Source organism: Erpetoichthys calabaricus, chromosome 4 (genome assembly GCF_900747795.2).
Source record: "Erpetoichthys calabaricus chromosome 4, fErpCal1.3, whole genome shotgun sequence".
Taxonomy (NCBI): domain Eukaryota; kingdom Metazoa; phylum Chordata; class Cladistia; order Polypteriformes; family Polypteridae; genus Erpetoichthys; species Erpetoichthys calabaricus.
The window spans coordinates 279,244,750-279,261,782 of record NC_041397.2 but is presented as its reverse complement, the minus strand read 5'-3'; the positions used below and the strand labels follow the sequence as shown (position 1 = coordinate 279,261,782).

At 39.3% G+C, this 17,033-nt stretch overlaps 2 protein-coding genes across 3 annotated transcripts in view; one reads left to right on the top strand and one right to left on the bottom strand.

Annotated features, from left to right (window-relative positions):
- The window catches only part of tbl1x (transducin beta like 1 X-linked), a 320,024-nt gene that overhangs the window by 55,078 nt on the left and 247,913 nt on the right, over positions 1-17,033 (top strand). The window lies entirely within an intron of this gene.
- LOC127527568 (zinc finger BED domain-containing protein 4-like) lies at positions 149-15,056 on the bottom strand. Its single transcript, XM_051926669.1, has 5 exons — positions 14,174-15,056; positions 13,549-13,916; positions 10,181-10,294; positions 6,534-6,733; positions 149-178 (listed from the first exon to the last, which is right to left on the bottom strand). The coding sequence occupies exons 1-5, from the start codon at positions 14,833-14,835 to the stop codon at positions 149-151; spliced, it is 1,374 nt and encodes a 457-aa protein (XP_051782629.1). The 5' UTR covers positions 14,836-15,056.

Below are 17,033 nucleotides of genomic sequence, written 5' to 3'. Positions count from 1 at the left end.
CTGAATGTTTCTCTTCAAATGCATTCAAGATTAAGGATGTCACGATACAATAATGTTTGTATTTGATACCAATGCAATACATGATACCTTTCCATACAGTGGCAAAAAATGGAATTCCTTGCAATGACTTTTTATTGAAATACCTCCATTACTGAAATGAACAATATTGTGTCTTTTTCTGTAATACAAGATAAAACATAAATACTAACAGTAAAAACAGCTTTGAAATAGTGGTATATCCATCAAGTAGTTACCCAACTATCATTTAAGATAACAAGTATTGACATTCATAAATATCAAAATACAATGCAAGGTTTGAATGTAATGTGTGAAAGAGATGCTGGGGCTGGCGCGACACTAGAAGGATAGATGGATAGAAAAAAAAGGGAAAGGTAACTGAAAAGGAAATAAAATGTATAGTTATATAGTCCAAGTTGCAAGCAGAATCGTATTTTCCTTGCAGAACATGGTATGACTCATGATCATTTTTCAAAACGATGCTGGGATCAGTCTGCTTAGCTCTTTTTCTGCTTCACTCGGAGAGTTGAATATATAAAACCTTACTTTCAATATTCACTTTTAATTTGGTGGGGTGCAAGAGGCTGTATCTGGCTGTATCTGATATCAGCACTGCGTAGACCAGGGGTGCCCTTCTCTGGTCCTGGAGGGCCACAGTGGCTACAGATTTTCATTCTAACCCTTTTCTCAATTAGTGACCTCTTTTGAATTAATTTCAATTGACTTGCTCTTGAAGGTTCACCCCCCTTAACTGTTTCTTTTTCCTTAATTGGCAGCCAAACTATAATGAGCCAAACATGACCAGCATGCTGTGTCCATCATACAATATCTGAAAATAAAGAAAGATGACGATCAGGAATGTTGATCTGCTCAGATCTCCAAAACATTTTAAAAGTTCTCTCAGAAAAGAGATCAACAATTTCAGAAATGTATGCTATTGCACAATGACAGCAGCAGTGAGCATGGAATTAAAGAACGGGTCAATCGGCACCTAATTACACAACTGGTTGGAGTATGCCCTGACTTAGTTGGTCTTCTGTTGGCTCACTCACTTCACATTTCATTTCTGTTTGGGTGCCATTTAAGGAAAGAAATGAAGCAATTCAGGGGAACAAATCTTAAAAAAACAAGTCAATTAAAATGAAAGGAAAAGTACTTAATTAGCAGCAAAAACTGGTCACTAATTAAGAAAAGGGTTAGAATGAAAACCAGCATCCAATGAGGCTCTCCAGGACCGGAGTTTGGGATCCCTGGGGCCTAATGTGTAAACAGTGTGTACGTACAAAAATGTTGCGTACTCCCGTTTCCACACTCAAATCGTGATGTATAAAGCCTAAACTTCACATAAAGCCAAGCACATTTTCACGCTAGCTAAAACCCTGGCATACGCAAGTTCTCCGCTCGGTTTTGCAAACTGGCAGAACCCAGTGTCAAAGCAGTGCTTTTGTTCAAGTGTGGTTTCCCTTTCTTTTTTAGATCCACATCCCTGACGCGGCTTTATCATATACACTGAAATTAACTGCATATTGTTTATTTGTTTAAGGCATCTGATTGTAATTAACCTGTAACAATATAATGGTCCACGGGATAGCCAAAGTATTCCAAATACCATAGCTGCTTTAGCGTTGTTACTCTCACTGCACCTTCTTCTTCTAATTCTTTCAGCTGCTCCCGTTAGGGGTTGCCACAGCAGATCATCTTTTTCCATATTACTCTCACTGCACCACCCAGAGTATTAATATCACTGTATCTGAGTGTGGAATCACAGATCTACAGCAGCTGATTGGAAAGAGAATTATTGGTATACAGCATCTAGTACACGCTGCCTCAGACATGCTGCCTATTTGAACTGCTCTCATGCGGTTTATTATATGCTTATTATATTATACAGATAAAAATCCCTGAATCCTACGAAAAAACTCGTAATCCCAGTTGACCTTAAATCCCTTTGCACCTCTCCATCTGCGTCTTTTGTTTTGTAAATGTGTAGATCAGCATAAGCAGCAAACAGCCTGTGGTCCCATCCCCCACCTTGATGAAGCTCAACTCGGGCAAAAAGTTCTCCCAGCTCAAGCAAAGACACCTTATCTGTGTGGTTGAGGTTCCTGGAGTTGTATAGGGTAAATAATACAGTATATTGTTATTTGGAATACATACATTTCATGTGTGTTCCGTGTCTACAAAGATCTGGGTAAGTAATAATAATAATACATTTTATTTATATAGCGCCTTTCCCATGCTCAAGGCACTTACAGAATATAATAAAGAATGGCAGAATATACAGTATATAGCATTGTACAAACCAGATAAATAAATAAAGAAGATTAAGACAGTAAATTCTGAAAAAAAAAAACAGACAACATAATTGATGGTCTAGCACACACATACAGGTTACATTGGCATCTTGACAGAGAAGTAAACTGAGAGAAGGGTAATAAAGTCAAATAGAGCTAAAAGCCTTCCTGAACAGATGAGTTTTGAGTTGTTTTTTAAAAGAATTCATGGAGTCAGCTGACCTGATTAATTTTGGTAGGTCATTCCAGAGTCTGGGCGCTATACAGCTGAAGGCCCTGTCACCCATAGAGTGTAGATTAGTGAGGGGCACAACAAGATAACCAGAATCAGAGGACCTTAGTGGGCGGGCAGGCATATAGTGATGGAGGAGGTCACTGATGTAGTTTGGTGCGAGGTTATTTAAAGCTTTGTAGGTTATTAGCAGGATTTTATATTCGATTCTGTAGGACACAGGGAACCAGTGAAGACGGAGCAGGATGGGTGTGATGTGCTTGCTGCTGCTGGTTCGAGTAAGGACTCTTGCAGCTGAGTTTTGAATAAGCTGGAGCTGTGATATAAGATTAGAAGGGGCACCTGCCAGTAGGGAATTACAATAATCGATGCGGGATGTGATAAAAGCATGGACAAGTTTCTCAGCATTAGAGAAGGAGAGGAAGGAGCGAACACGGGATATGTTACGGAGGTGAAAGTAAGAAAGTTTCTTAATGTGATTTATGTGGGCGGAATAAGTGAGGGAGGAATCAAAAATGACACCAAGATTTTTTACAGTAGAGGCAGGTCTGATGAGATCACTGCCAAGATGGACTGGGAAGGACCTCATTTTATTAAGTTGCATTTTAGTCCCAATTTGCAGGAGTTCAGTTTTATTGCAATTTAATTTTAAAGAGTTCTGCTCCATCCAGGTTTTAATTTCACTAAGGCAGGTTGTGAGCTGAGAAAGCTCTGATGAAGTTCCACTTTTAACATTGAAGTAGAGCTGGGTATCATCTGCATAAAAATGATAACCCAATCCATAACTACGGATAATATGGCCAAGGTGAAGCATATAAATACAGAAAAGCAGAGGACCAAGGACAGAGCCCTGAGGGACTCCTTGTGTGACTGGCACGGAGTTGGATCTGCTGTTGCCAAGACTAACAAACTCTTGCCTATCAGTCAGATAGGACTTGAACCACTGGAGGGCAGTGCCAGAGATACCCAGCATGTTCTCCATTCTGGACAGTAGGATGTTATGTCTGACTGTGTCAAATGCTGCACTGAGGTCTAACAGAATTAATATGCTAGTTTGTCCAGAGTCTGCTGCCATAAGCAAAGTGTCAGATGAAAGGAAATACGAGGCAAGAAATGCTGAACACATACCTAAAGCAGAAACTTTTTCCATTTTATACTAATAATTATGTGAAGTGTATAATATGTGAAGACTTTAGACCAAATCCTGGGTTTGAGACCTGGGGCCTCATGTATAAACGGTGCATACGCACAGAAATGTTGCGTACGAATGTTTCCACGCTCAAATCGCGATGTATAAAACCTAAACTTGGTGTAAAGCCACGCACATTTCCACGGTAACTCATACCTTGGCGTACGCAATTTCTCCGCTCGGTTTTGCAGACTGGCGGCACCCAGCGTCAAAGCAGTGCTACTGTTCGTGTGTGCTCATCCTTTCTTTCTTAGCTCCACATTCCTGACGCGGCTTTATAAATACACTGAAATTAACTGCATATTGTTTATTAGTGTAATGCATCTGATTGTATTTTACCTGTAGCAATATAATGGTCCAGGGAATAGCCATAGTATTCCAAATACCATAACTGCTTTAGCGTTGTTCCGCTCACTGCATCTTGTTCTTCTTTTTGCTGCTCCCGTTAAGGGTTGCCACTGCGGATCATCTTTTTCCATATTACTCTCACTGCACCACTCGGAGTATTTATATCACTGTATCTGAGTGTGAATCACAGCAGCAGCTGATCGGAAAGAGAATTATCAGTATACAGTTTCAAGTACACATTACCTCAAGCACGGCAAAAAGCGTCAAAGCCTTTCCTGTACGGACCTCGCATTTCAGAAACAGTTTCATCCCAAGAACTATAAACGCACTCAATCAGTCCATCAAGTGCTCCTTGTAGAACTGTTTGTACTTATAAGTACAATCACCTCACTGTAAACTTACACTACAGTTATAATATTGCACAACCTGCGCTACTTTATAAAGCGCGTATGATGACAATATCATTTTTAAGATGAAATGCAGCAAAATATGTTGCTTATAGTATACAGATAAAACTTTAACTTCATTTAAATAATCTGTATTGTTAATAATTAAACATGTGAGGACACGGTGCCGCAGCGTGTAGCTAGTTCACGGATAGCTCCTGCCTTGCGCTGTATTCTTGCTGGTGCAGACGCGACACTGGAAGGATAGACGAATAGTATAATTAAACATGTACTACGAAGATATTTCAATGTTCCTTAAAAGTTTTGAAGAATCGGCGTTCTAAGCTTACAAATGGCTTAACGTCTATTACAGAGCTGATTGTGTGGCGATTGGGTGTTTGGAGAAAGAAAAGTAAGGACAGGAATTGGAGGTTAGTACGTTTGAAAGAGACAGTACTTCTGTAATAAATTATTTCATCGAAGGTCGCACATGGCGCAGCAAGCCTCTTGCGTGAGATATCAACAATCACTGCGCCACCGTGTTCCCATGTTTAATAACATGCTTTCATTCCTATCATCATGAAAATGATATCACGTATACATCTCAGTATTTTAATTATTCAGAGAGCTGTAACATCTCGGATGTAATGGATTCTGTGTCCTGTCTGAGAAAGAGAAAGAACGGAAGCACGTAGTGATTCACACACATAGAGCACATAGAAGATCAAACACATAACAAAGCATTTAACGTGCTACTTGAGAAACTAGTAAAATGAAGTTTATGATGTTCTACTTTATTGGCAAAATACACTACGTGATTAAAGTGGAAATTTCGAGATTAAAGTTGACATTTTGTGCTTTTTTTCCCCCACTGTGTGCCTATTTTTTTTTTGTCTGTATCCTAATAAGCTTTCATATGACACTCAGATGGTGGGCTACGACTTACCTTTTCACGCGACTTTGATATGTGATTTCTTTTTTATTTCGGGCACTGTGCGACTTTGTGAACTCGATCTTTCGAGTTTCTCTGACACTCTGTCACTTGATCAACTTCCTTTTGTTGATTTATACCACTGTTTAAACCAACAAATAGTACGTTTTTCCTTTGCCTCCACTTGGTATTCGCTGAAATTCTTATATTTTCCCCCGTGCTTTTCCCATTGTCTTTTCACAGAAGGCTATTTATATTGATTTGCATATTCAAAGAGGCGTAATTCTGGGAGGAGTTGGGGCGGGACAGAAGATGCGTGCACGTGCGTTACTTTTCACGCTGATCGGGATATATGTAGTGGAAGAACGTGAAAGTTTGTGTGCTCACAGATTCCTGCATCTGGATTTTTCTGTGCGTACGCACAATCCTGTTTTTGTGCTTACACCATGTTTTAGTGTGAGTTCTACGCACGCCGTTATACATGAGGCCCCTGCTCAGAAGTATTTGTTGTACCGGCAATCAAAGATACAATGTCCCGTGACTTCTACCAGACTGGACAAAGGCAGGACCATAACAACAGACAGCTTCTTCACAGCGCTTTCGCTGCCTAATAGACTGCTACACCGCAACACAACAGTAAAATGGGACTTCCATCTGCAGCTATAGTCACTTCAGTATGTGAGCAATTCGTCATGCTGATGGTGTATGTCTTTGATTTCAGTCTGTAACAGGCGGTGTAAAGTTTTGCTACCTGTTAAAGACATTATTGAAGGAATATAAGCAGACACACAAATGCTGGTGAATCATGTCTTCTGGGTATCTTGTTGTCACTTGAATTTTTTGTTTTTCCGTTTTACTCTTGAATAAAAGCACTCTTGTTTCGTTATACCTTTGTGAAAGTGTTTATTTTATATTCCAGTAACCACTTGAATGAAATTGAATCTGTCTTTGCCTCTCTCACGCACATACAGACATTCATTCATGAAAACGTCACTTTTTGAAAACGCTATGCCATGGAATACAGGCTTACACAGCTAGTATAAAATAAACACTTTCGCAAAGGTATAACGAAACAAGTGTGCTTTTATTCAAGAATGAAACTGAACAGCAAAAAATTCAAGTGACAGCAAGATACCAAGAAGACATTTTTCACCAGCGTTTGCGTGACTGTTGATATGCCTTCAGCAATATCTTTTACAGGTATCAAAATTTCACACTGACTGTTACAGACTGAAACCAAAGGCTGCTTCTTTTTGGGCACAGACACCATCATCTTGGCACTGCCAGATCTAAACAGCAGCATGGCGAATTGCTTGTGTACTGAAGTGACTTTAGCTGCAGGTGGAAGTTTCATTTAAAAAAAAAAAATAAAAAAATTCTCATTTAGAATCTCTCACAATTCCACAGCATGTAGATGAGAAGTTTGGCTGTATTGTACAAACAACAGAATATTTGTGTTCTCTGTGATGTGCTGAATAACATTCCAGGGATTTGCTTTGCACGTGTTGCTGCCTGTTACCACTGACCTTGATCAGGATGAAATTTTGCACTCAGCATATGTTTGAGAGCTGATATAATTTTAAAGTTGCATTACAAATCTTTATTAAACTACTAATATTTGATTTGCATTCTCAGACGTGCATGAAAATGAAAGTATAATGTTCTAATGATGCATTGTTTATAAAAGTAAGTAAATCACATTTAAACTTTTTTTACCTTATTTTGAACACCATTTGACAGTGTAGTATATGACAGCTGATAGTAATATTTCATGGGCAACTGTCATGGGTATTTCTTTTGACTATTGTATAATTAGAAAGAGGATGAATTCCAACCCTCTGTTCAAAGTAAACTTGTGTATTTGTACTTGCTGAAGATAATGTGTACACATGTACATACATTTACAGTATGGTCAAACGTTATTTTAGTATTCATTGGAAGGACAATGTGAAATATTCTAAAGAAATAGAAATAGGTATAACAATTCCAGCATTCACATATTGAGATCTTATAAACAAATTTGTTGCTTTACTTCACAGAAATGGTTGTAGTATTCTTCTGAAGAGGGCCTCCTCCCATATATTTATTATTATTAGCCCATCATTGTTCATCTACAAAATGTTTATGTGTATGTCTCTTAACATGGTCTTAAAATTGTTTCACTCTTGCAAATTATTATTGGGTTTGAGTCATTCTGATTTAAAGTCTTTTTCCATTGTCAAGCCGTATCAGGCTGTATTACTACTTAGCTACTAATCACAATATTGCAACTTCTGGTAGTTAATATTTTCCATTAAATGCAAAAGGCTAAGAGTTAAACAGAATCATAATTACACTATAGCGAATGATACCACCAGTTCTTCCCCACTTAGAATTGGTGTAAAAATTGTGTGTTTCCTGCTGGTCACATGCTTATTAAAAACATCTTAAGGTGAAGTGAGCTGTCTTGCTGTTTGCTGAGTGATTTTTATGTCAGGTATCTCTTATATGAGTTCGGTTCAGTGTTCTCCTGAAAGATAAATACTCTTCCAACCTTTGTTTTTTGCCAGGCTAAAATAAGCCTTCTCACAATATTTTTTCTAGAACTGTTCTCCATTCATTTTCTTTTTTTTTTTTACCTTGTAGCTTGCCCAGTCTTGCAGCCACCTTCATACTTCCCTGCATGTAATTTTTCGATTGGTGCAGATGGTGTTTTGGCTGTGCTTCGAATTTTGTCTTTAAATTTTAATCTTTATTTCATTTCATCACAAGTAGAGCCATTACATTAAATCGATATAGCGATTTTATAGAGCTCATTCACGACAGTTCTGTTTTTTGAATCGATGTGTTGAAAATAGATTTTCAAGAAACTAAAGTACAGTAGTTGATAAATCTCCAATTTTTTTAAATATGTTGAATGATTTTCCTACCAAAAGAAAAATTATTTGTAAATGACTAACAGCTTGTTTAGTCACCCTTTCTACATGAAGACAAAATACAGTTTGTTTCATGATCTACTGTCAGACAGAAGATGAACAGTTCTTTGCAGGAAAGCAAATCATGTTTACCGTAGGCTACCATCTCATCTCATGGTGAGCATGATGTACTGAACTGTAACAAGCAATTCTTCTCTGTTGGATGGAGTATTCCTTTAATAAATATTAATTTACTTTAGTGATTCTTTTCAATTGAGAATTTGCTGATTTGAGCTTGTACTAATTCTATTTTAAATAAATATCATTCAAAATGTTTTTCAGGTGTTGCTTTAAACTAGTTCTTATGTCAGTGTAGTTATTAACTACAGCTGTGGGCTCAAGCGGTACCTGTGAACGTATCCAGAATTCGCCATAGGGAAAAAGTGTCATTAAAAAACACACCAGCTGATCTTGTTTCTCTGTGCTCAGCTTTGCTTCAGTTCCACAGCTCTGCTCCATGCTGCAACACTTCATTCCAATCTCTCCCATCTCACCTTGTTTTCCTTTTCATTATGCAGCACCCTCCCATGCTAATTCAGTCTCCCTCTGCTTAATTGCGGTCTGAGGTAATCCCGCACTCTTGCTCCTCTCCTCTTTGCAACTTCCCAGATTCGATAAACCATGTGCCAAAACCAAGGGATTTTTGCAAAAAAGAGCATTTTAAAAAATGAATGTCATCTTTCTCACCCCTCCTCTCCTCAGTGAGAAGTTCTCAGTGTGTGTCTCTGTTTCTCTCTCAGGTCCAATCCACCAACATTACAATTCTGTATTTTGAGTTTTGGTAAACGTTTTTAGTGTGCCGTCATTTGTATAGCATTTGCAGAAATCGTCAGACTAATGCAGAAGAATATGCAATGAGGAACAAAGATGAATGTTAACAATTAATAATCATAAAGTAAATGTATCTAATATTACATTTTAATGTTATTTAATATTAATCACCAATGGAAAGCTTTTGTTTCATGTCAACGTTCAGGGGCCTTCATCCTTCCTTTAAAAATAAATACAGAACCTAAAGGGTATAGCCAAGAATCAGACTCCGCCTGCACATTAACTTGGAGTTATTTTGTTCTATTTTTGATCTGAAGTAGTATGTAAATTGTGTAAAATTATTTTGTTTCTGAATTACATTTTATACTGTTCACTGTATAATATGTTTTATATGGGGAAAAATTTAAAAAAAGTATGCCTACACAAAAACTATCAGTAATCACTTGTTATAACCCAAAATACAGTATTAGGGATGGTGGGGTTTAAGAAACATCAACTTTAGTTGTTTGTGCCTAATTAGGGTTCAGCACTTAAAAATGTAAGACTGAACACATTGTGGTATTTCAAAACATTCAATTCCTGGGGCCGTGGGTAGGGGGTGTCAATATTAATGGTTGAGAACCCCTGGCCTTATGATATCAAACAACATTTAATCACATATGTGTCAGCAGTCTGTTTTGAATTTGATATGTCAACTGTTTTCCCAAACAAAACAAATAATTTAAAGGCAATCTTTAAAATTTGGCTATATTTTTTAAGAATGTTAACCTCAGCTGTTACAGCCACCCTGTTTCAAAACACCTAGTTTATTGCAGTGTATTGAAAATTAGTTTAACGAGGCAGACTTGTTAACTTGTTTGGAAAATACATTTTTTGAAAAAGTCACAGGTGTTATTATTTCGAATTGAATATCCGATCATCTGGTACAAATTGAGAATTTAATTGAACTGAAAAGTCACCATCATTTAGCAGCTCTAATCACAAGATCTAGCTGTTACGTATAATATTGCTCTCTGGCAAGTTTGTCTGAAGATTACTGATCCTGAATACAAATTACTTTCTTGCTGTCCTCTCATGTGTAGGGAGAGCTTTTCTAGGGTGACTGCCCCATTAATCCCTTCTAGGCCACTAAACTCCATGGATCTTTCAGCAGTTTCTTCCACATCAAAACCTGCAAGCAGCCAGAGAACAGGGTCTTAAATTCTTTTCAAATCAGTGATTTTTATTGTTTAAAAAATTTCCTGTTGCTCATCAAAATGATGTAAAAGTATAACTTGTGATCCAGCAATATTTGAAAACTTATTTGAATACTATATTCCACTTTATGTGTAAACAATGTGCAATGTAGCCTGGTCTTGTAAGTATTCCTAAACAATGTCTTTTGAACCACCAGACATCTGAATATAAGTACTTTAATTTTAGTTACATAACCTGGGACAGACTGGTTCCAAAGCAGCAGTGAAATATTCTGGCCCCCTGCGACCCTGAATTTCTCAAGTTTGTTGGAAAAAGTTATGTTTATTCTGGTCATCTTGACAGTTGCAAAGAATAATTCTAGTGTCTGATTACCAATATTGCACCTTGGTACATTTTTCTTACTATATAATACTATGTACTGTAATTTTAGAAATAAACACTAAGGATTAAAAAAAAAAAGAATTTAAATTGATAATTTTTTTTAACCCATCAGTGTCTTGCTCAGAAACTGCATGAGCATACCCTATTATGCTTTTCTTATATATGCATCATCTGATAATGTATTTCATGTAGAACTTCAGCCTGAAACTGAAATGGGTGTAAAAGCAACAAAAAAAATTGCATCCATCAGTTAATTAATCTTTAGTGATAGACACCAAAAATTAGTAATTTCAAGTTGATGTGTGGCAAAATTTTGATATGGTGTTGAAACATTTCTTAATTACATCTTTAGAGAACATGCCTTTATATTCCTTCATCAAAGCACATGGCCATCACGGCTGGATAAAAGGTAGTGAGTGAAGTAACTATTGTATGCATGAGAGCAGATGCTACTGTATATGTTCCATTAATCCTCCTTAAACAGGTCTGAATGGCTTTTCAGAACTTTGTGCCTTCAAGCATTTGCTTGACTTAGTTATGATAAAGTTAAACAAATGATTTATTGCAACATTTGTGTTAAAGCCAGTGAGAAGGTCGTGGGAAGATTTTCAAGGACATGAGAATCGTTTTAAAAATAAATGGTAAAAAAGAAAGGGAGAAGTAAAATGGATGTGATTGTTTAATTGCAAAGTGTGCACACTTGTGCACACACCCACAGTGACAACATGCTATTGTCAATTAGCCTGACCAGCATATCTGAGATTTGAAAGGAAAACCACACATATGTAAGGCGAACATAGGATTTCACACAGGCAATACTGTACCAGGTGAAATTATAGAAGGTAACTAGCTTTTTTTTCAGGTAGTTTTATAGTGATAATGAAATCCGTTGTTCAGTATCTTACCAAACTAAAACGAATCAGTTACTTTTTCAAAAATTCCACCTTTGCCTGACATGCATGCGTTTCAACTCATAATGCCCCTGTGAAGCATGAGGCAGACTGCTGGAAGGTAAGGATATCTAATATGTTAGTAGATGCAATGAGGCTGCTAAAGCAACATACCTTATTGCTAAAAATGAATTGGGGAACACTAAATCTATACTAATAAAAGGCAAAGCCCTCACTCACTCACTCACTCACTCACTCACTCACTCACTCACTCACTCACTCACTCACTCACTCTCTCACTCTCTCTCTCTCTCTCTCTCTCTCTCTCTCTCTCTCTCTCTCTCTCTCTCTCCCTCTCCCCCTCCCTCCCTCCCTCCCTCCCAGCTTACTTACAAAAGTTAGGCAGGTTTCATTTCGAAATTCAAAGCGTAACGGTCATAAATGGAAACTCTTTTTTGTCCATATACAGTAATGGACTGCAACTCGCTGGCCGTGGGAGGCGGGGTTGCGGGGGTTGCGTATCACGTCATCATGCCTCCCACGTAATCACGTGAACTGACTGTGAACTCAGTACGTAGAAAAGAAGGAGGAGCCCCAAAGAGCGCTGAAGAAAACATTCATTACACAATTGACAAGGCAGCGAAACAATAAGAAGTGAGTGAGTGACGCATACAAGCATCTTCATAAGACACGAGGTATAAAAAAGCACGGTGTAAACCGTAAGTTTAAATTAAGTTTATAGAAACGCTCCCACTGCCGTTTGCAATACCATATTCGCGAGATACAAGTTTAATGAGAAGACACGAGGTATAAAAAAGCACGGTGTAAACCGTAACCTTAAATTAACTTTATAGAAACGCTCCCGCTGCCGTTTGCAATGCCATATTCGCGAGATACAAGTTTAATGAGAAGACACGAGGTATAAACGAGAGTTTCGATCACTTTGTAACAGAGTTAAAATTGCTGTAGCGAGAAACTTTTAACTGCCGGGCATGGTGTAAACCGAAAGTTTAAATTACCTTTATACAAACGCTCCCGCTGCCATTTGCAATGCCATATTCGCGAGATACAAGTTTAATGAGAAGACACGAGATATAAACGAGAGTTTGGATCACTTTGTAACAGAGTTAAAATTGCTGTAGCGAGAAACTTTTAACTGCCGGGTCTTAGCTAACATTAAATAAACCCGTGGACATCGCAACATCACACGAGAGCGGCTCACGTGAAGTGACTGAACGCAGCAGGAGTGATCACTTTGATGAATCAAACCTGTTCAAAAAACACATTACACAATTGATAAGGTAGGAAAAGAATATGAAACAAAGCACGGTATAAACCGTAACTTTAAATTAAGTTTATAGAAACGCTCCCGCTGCCGTTTGCAATAGGGATGCACCGATACCACTTTTTTGGAAAACGAGTACGAGTACTTGCATTTCAGTACTCGCCGATACCGAGTACTTAATAAAAACATGATTTAAATTTACAGGTAACAGCTTTAGTCATATAATTTAACAAAAAAAACAAGGGACTAGTTTGGAATTAAGAACATTTATTTAAAATGAAAAGCATGTTGTATGCAACATATTACAAAATAAATAATTATAAAAAAAAATTTAAACAGTGACAGTGCAACTCAAGTATTTTTTTCAATTTGTTGTAAACTCTGCCGCTTTGGACAACACAAGGGGCATTAATAAATATCTTTGCTATTTAGTGCACAATATTTGAATAAACTAACAACATCCACCAACATAGAACTGTGGCAGTCAGTGCAACTGAGGTAGGTATTAACATCAAGTCTAAGACGACTCACTTAATGGAGCCTATTTAGAAAAAGTGAGTGGCAGGTTTTTTTTTAAGAAAAGTAGCTTTTCTGCATTATCAGCAGTCAGCCTGTTTATGTTTTCATCTATAATGTGTGACACTGAGCTAAAAAGCCTTTCCACACTGCTACATGGGGCTGAGAGGTATTTCTGGGCCATTTTAGCCAAAGTGGGGAACCTGATTTTGTTGACACCCCAGTACTTCAGAGGACTGTCTTCACGAGGGCTTGGGGCCTCTCCGAGGTATGTGTTGAGCTCAATGGCAGCACCTGCTGCCAGCGGCTGTGCTGCCTGGGGCTGCTTCTTAGCGATTTCTTCAAATACAGGGTCCAGACTGCTGCTAGTGCTGGCCTGGGCCTTGAGGAACAGTTTAGCAGGAGGTTCTGCAGCTTCTGCCCGACTCCCCTCTGCCTCAGCTCTGGACATCATCTGCAGCTCCTGCTTCAGGTGCAGCTTGGCCTCCGGAGCAGTGTTGTTGGAGAAGAAGCGATCTTTATACCTGAACAAAATTCATGAATGTATTAATATGTGGAAAAATAGGACTGATTTTAGTTTCCCCTAAACCACTGTCACAAATGCCAGCCATTTGGCTTTCTGGTAGTAAATAAGGGAAATATATTTCATATTATATATATTGCATACATTTGTATTTGTGTATTTTAGTTACAAAAATATAATATAATATTTCAGATGGAAATTAATCTTACATTTAGTACTGTAGTTTATCATTGAATACCTGTAGCACACAGACTTTACCTTGGGTCAAGTATGGTGGAGATGAAGTACAGTGGGTTGGTCTCGACGTCACTGAAGCGCTTCTTGACAGCTGCCAGTAAGGTTGCTTTCATTGTCTTGACGCCGTGGTCCTCGTCTGTTTCTCTGTTTAGATGTCTCACTAGCACAGTCACAGCTGGGATGACATCAGAGGCTAGTGCGTCGTAGCTGCTCACTTTTTTAGTTAGTTCCTCAAAGGGGGCGAGGATGGCAACAGTCTTCTCCATAAGAGCCCATTGGTGAGCGGTGAGATAGTCCGGGAGTTCATGCTCGGACACATACACCCCCAGCACTCGCTTTTGCTCAATGAGGGTCTGGAGCATGTAATATGTGCTGTTCCAGCGCGTCTGTACGTCCTGCTGCAGTCTCTTTATTGGCTGGTTGAGCTGTCCCTGAATGTCCTCGAGGCGGGAGTAGGCTAAGGCGGAATGTTTAAAATGCCCAACTATTTTCCGCCCCACTGCTATAGCATCAGCTATGCTCCTCTGTGCTAATAAGCCCTCGTGAACAGCCAGTTGGAGCGTGTGCGCGACACACGGCAGACTTGGGAGCCCTGCGTCATTCATGGCTTTAATCATGTTTTTGGCATTGTCACGAAGCACAACATGTACTGATGTTTTAGGTATACCCCATGTCTGGAGCATTTCCTCAAACACATGCGCTATAGCCTGGCTGGTGTGCGAGCCGCGGAATTGTTTCGCATGTAATATGGCTCGTTGCGGCGTCAAACTCTCGTCTATCCACTGGGAGGTTAGGCTAATTAGCGACACGAGGCTAACACTGCTTGTCCAAATATCCGTGGTGAAACTAAACGCAGAGGAGGCTTACAGTAGGCTGTGGATATGTTTTTTCACGGAGTCGCTTAGTTTAGGCAGCTCCATGTCAGTCATGTAGCGGTGGCTTGGGACATCATATCTGGGCTCCAGAACATGGAGGAGACGCAGGAATCCCACATTTTCTACCTCCGAGAGTGGCTGGTCACTCAATGCAATGTACTCGATAATTGCCTGTGTTATTTTCACAGCACGTGGATTGTCTCTGGACATTTTCTCTTGTCTTGCAAGAGTTTGCTGCAGCGTGGGTTGTGTTGGTTTAGAAGCGTGGGTAAACTCTTTGTACTCGTTGTCGTGTTGGGATTTTAGGTGCTTGATTAAATTACTTGTGTTAAATGCGCTACCTTTTGAGCCTCCTCTGGACAATTTCGCTGAGCACAATTTGCAGTCCGCCTTTTTTTTGTCGTCTTCATTCACTTTGAAATAGTTCCACACGGCAGACATGTCTCGCCTCGCCTTCTCCCCGCTCTGAGCTGCAGCCGGGGCCTGGGGGCGGGCACTCGGCGCCTGTGATTAACCCCTTACACGCCGCTCAAACATAGACATTTCTCAGACCGTGGTATCGGTCCCCGGTATCAAGGGACTTTTAACGAGTATGAGTACTTTAGAAAATGTGGTATCGAGGCCGATACCAGATACCCGTTTCGGTATCGGTGCATCCCTAGTTTGCAATACCATATTCGCCCCTGCGAAGTGCGGGGATTTTGCTATACAGTAATCCCTCCTCCATCGCGGGGGTTGCGTTCCAGAGCCACCCGCGAAATAAGAAAATCCGCGAAGTAGAAACCATATGTTTATATGGTTATTTTTATATTGTCATGCTTGGGTCACAGATTTGCGCAGAAACACAGGAGGTTGTAGAGAGACAGAAACGTTATTCAAACACTGCAAACAAACATTTGTCTCTTTTTCAAAAGTTTAAACTGTGCTCCATGACAAGACAGAGATGACAGTTCCATCTCACAATTAAAAGAATGCAAACATATCTTCCTCTTCAAAGGAGTGCGTGTCAGGAGCACAGAATGTCACATAGATAGAGAAAACAATCTCTAGCAAACAAATCAATAGGGCTGTTTGGCTTTTAAGTATGCGAAGCACCGCGGCACAAAGCTGTTGAAGGCGGCAGCTCACACCCCCTCCGTCAGAGAGAGAGAGAGAGAGAGAGAGAGATTGTTTTTCAGTCAAAAATCAATACGTGCCCTTCGAGCTTTTAAGTATGCGAAGCACCGTACAGCATGTCGTTTCAGGAAGCAGCTGCACAAAAGATAGCAACGTGAAGATAATCTTTCAGCATTTTTAGACGAGCGTCCGTATCGTCTAGGTGTGCGAACAGCCCCCCTGCTCAGCCCCCCTACGTCAGGATCAGAGAAAGTCAGCGCAAGAGAGACAGAGAAAAGTAAGTTGGGTAGCTTCTCAGCCATCTGCCAATAGTGTCCCTTGTATGAAATCAACTGGGCAAACCAACTGAGGAAGCATGTACCAGAAATTAAAAGACCCATTGTCCGCAGAAATCCGCGAACCAGCAAAAAATCCGCGATATATATTTAAATATGCTTACATATAAAATCCGCGATGGAGTGAAGCCGCGAAAGGCGAAGCGCGATATAGCGAGGGATCACTGTAATGAAACATAATGGCAGCCTGTGCTGTCCAGTGGCAAATGATGTGAAAAACATCCATGGGGAAAAAAATAAATATTTTAAAATGTTTCTGTGCTGGATACAGTCCATTGCTTGCGTAGATGGAAAGAATCTGGTATGCTGTTAACCTGCTGAGTTTGATTCCATTGAAACGATAGATTAATAAAAGTGGTTATTATTTATAGCAAATGATTGTTTGAATTCATGCATCAATAACCATGGAGGGTTATGTCTGGTTAAAGGCAACACATTCATCATTGTGAGAAAGAAACTGTATTTAAGACCGTTTCAGCACGCTATTGGTTTTGCCAGTGTTGTTTTTGAGAACATTTTAAGAAAACAATTCTTTTGAAAATAAGCAAGGGCAGG

Coding starts and splice junctions, on each gene's coding strand:
- LOC127527568 (XM_051926669.1), bottom strand. CDS start 14,835: ATGCTCCAGACATGGGGTATACCTAAAACATCAGTACATGTTGTGCTT. Junction 13,917..14,173: donor TCCACCATACTTGACCCAAG/GTAAAGTCTGTG, acceptor AATTTTGTTCAG/GTATAAAGATCGCTTCTTCT. Junction 6,734..10,180: donor CATGAGAGGACAGCAAGAAA/GTAATTTGTATT, acceptor TTCCACCTGCAG/CTAAAGTCACTTCAGTACAC.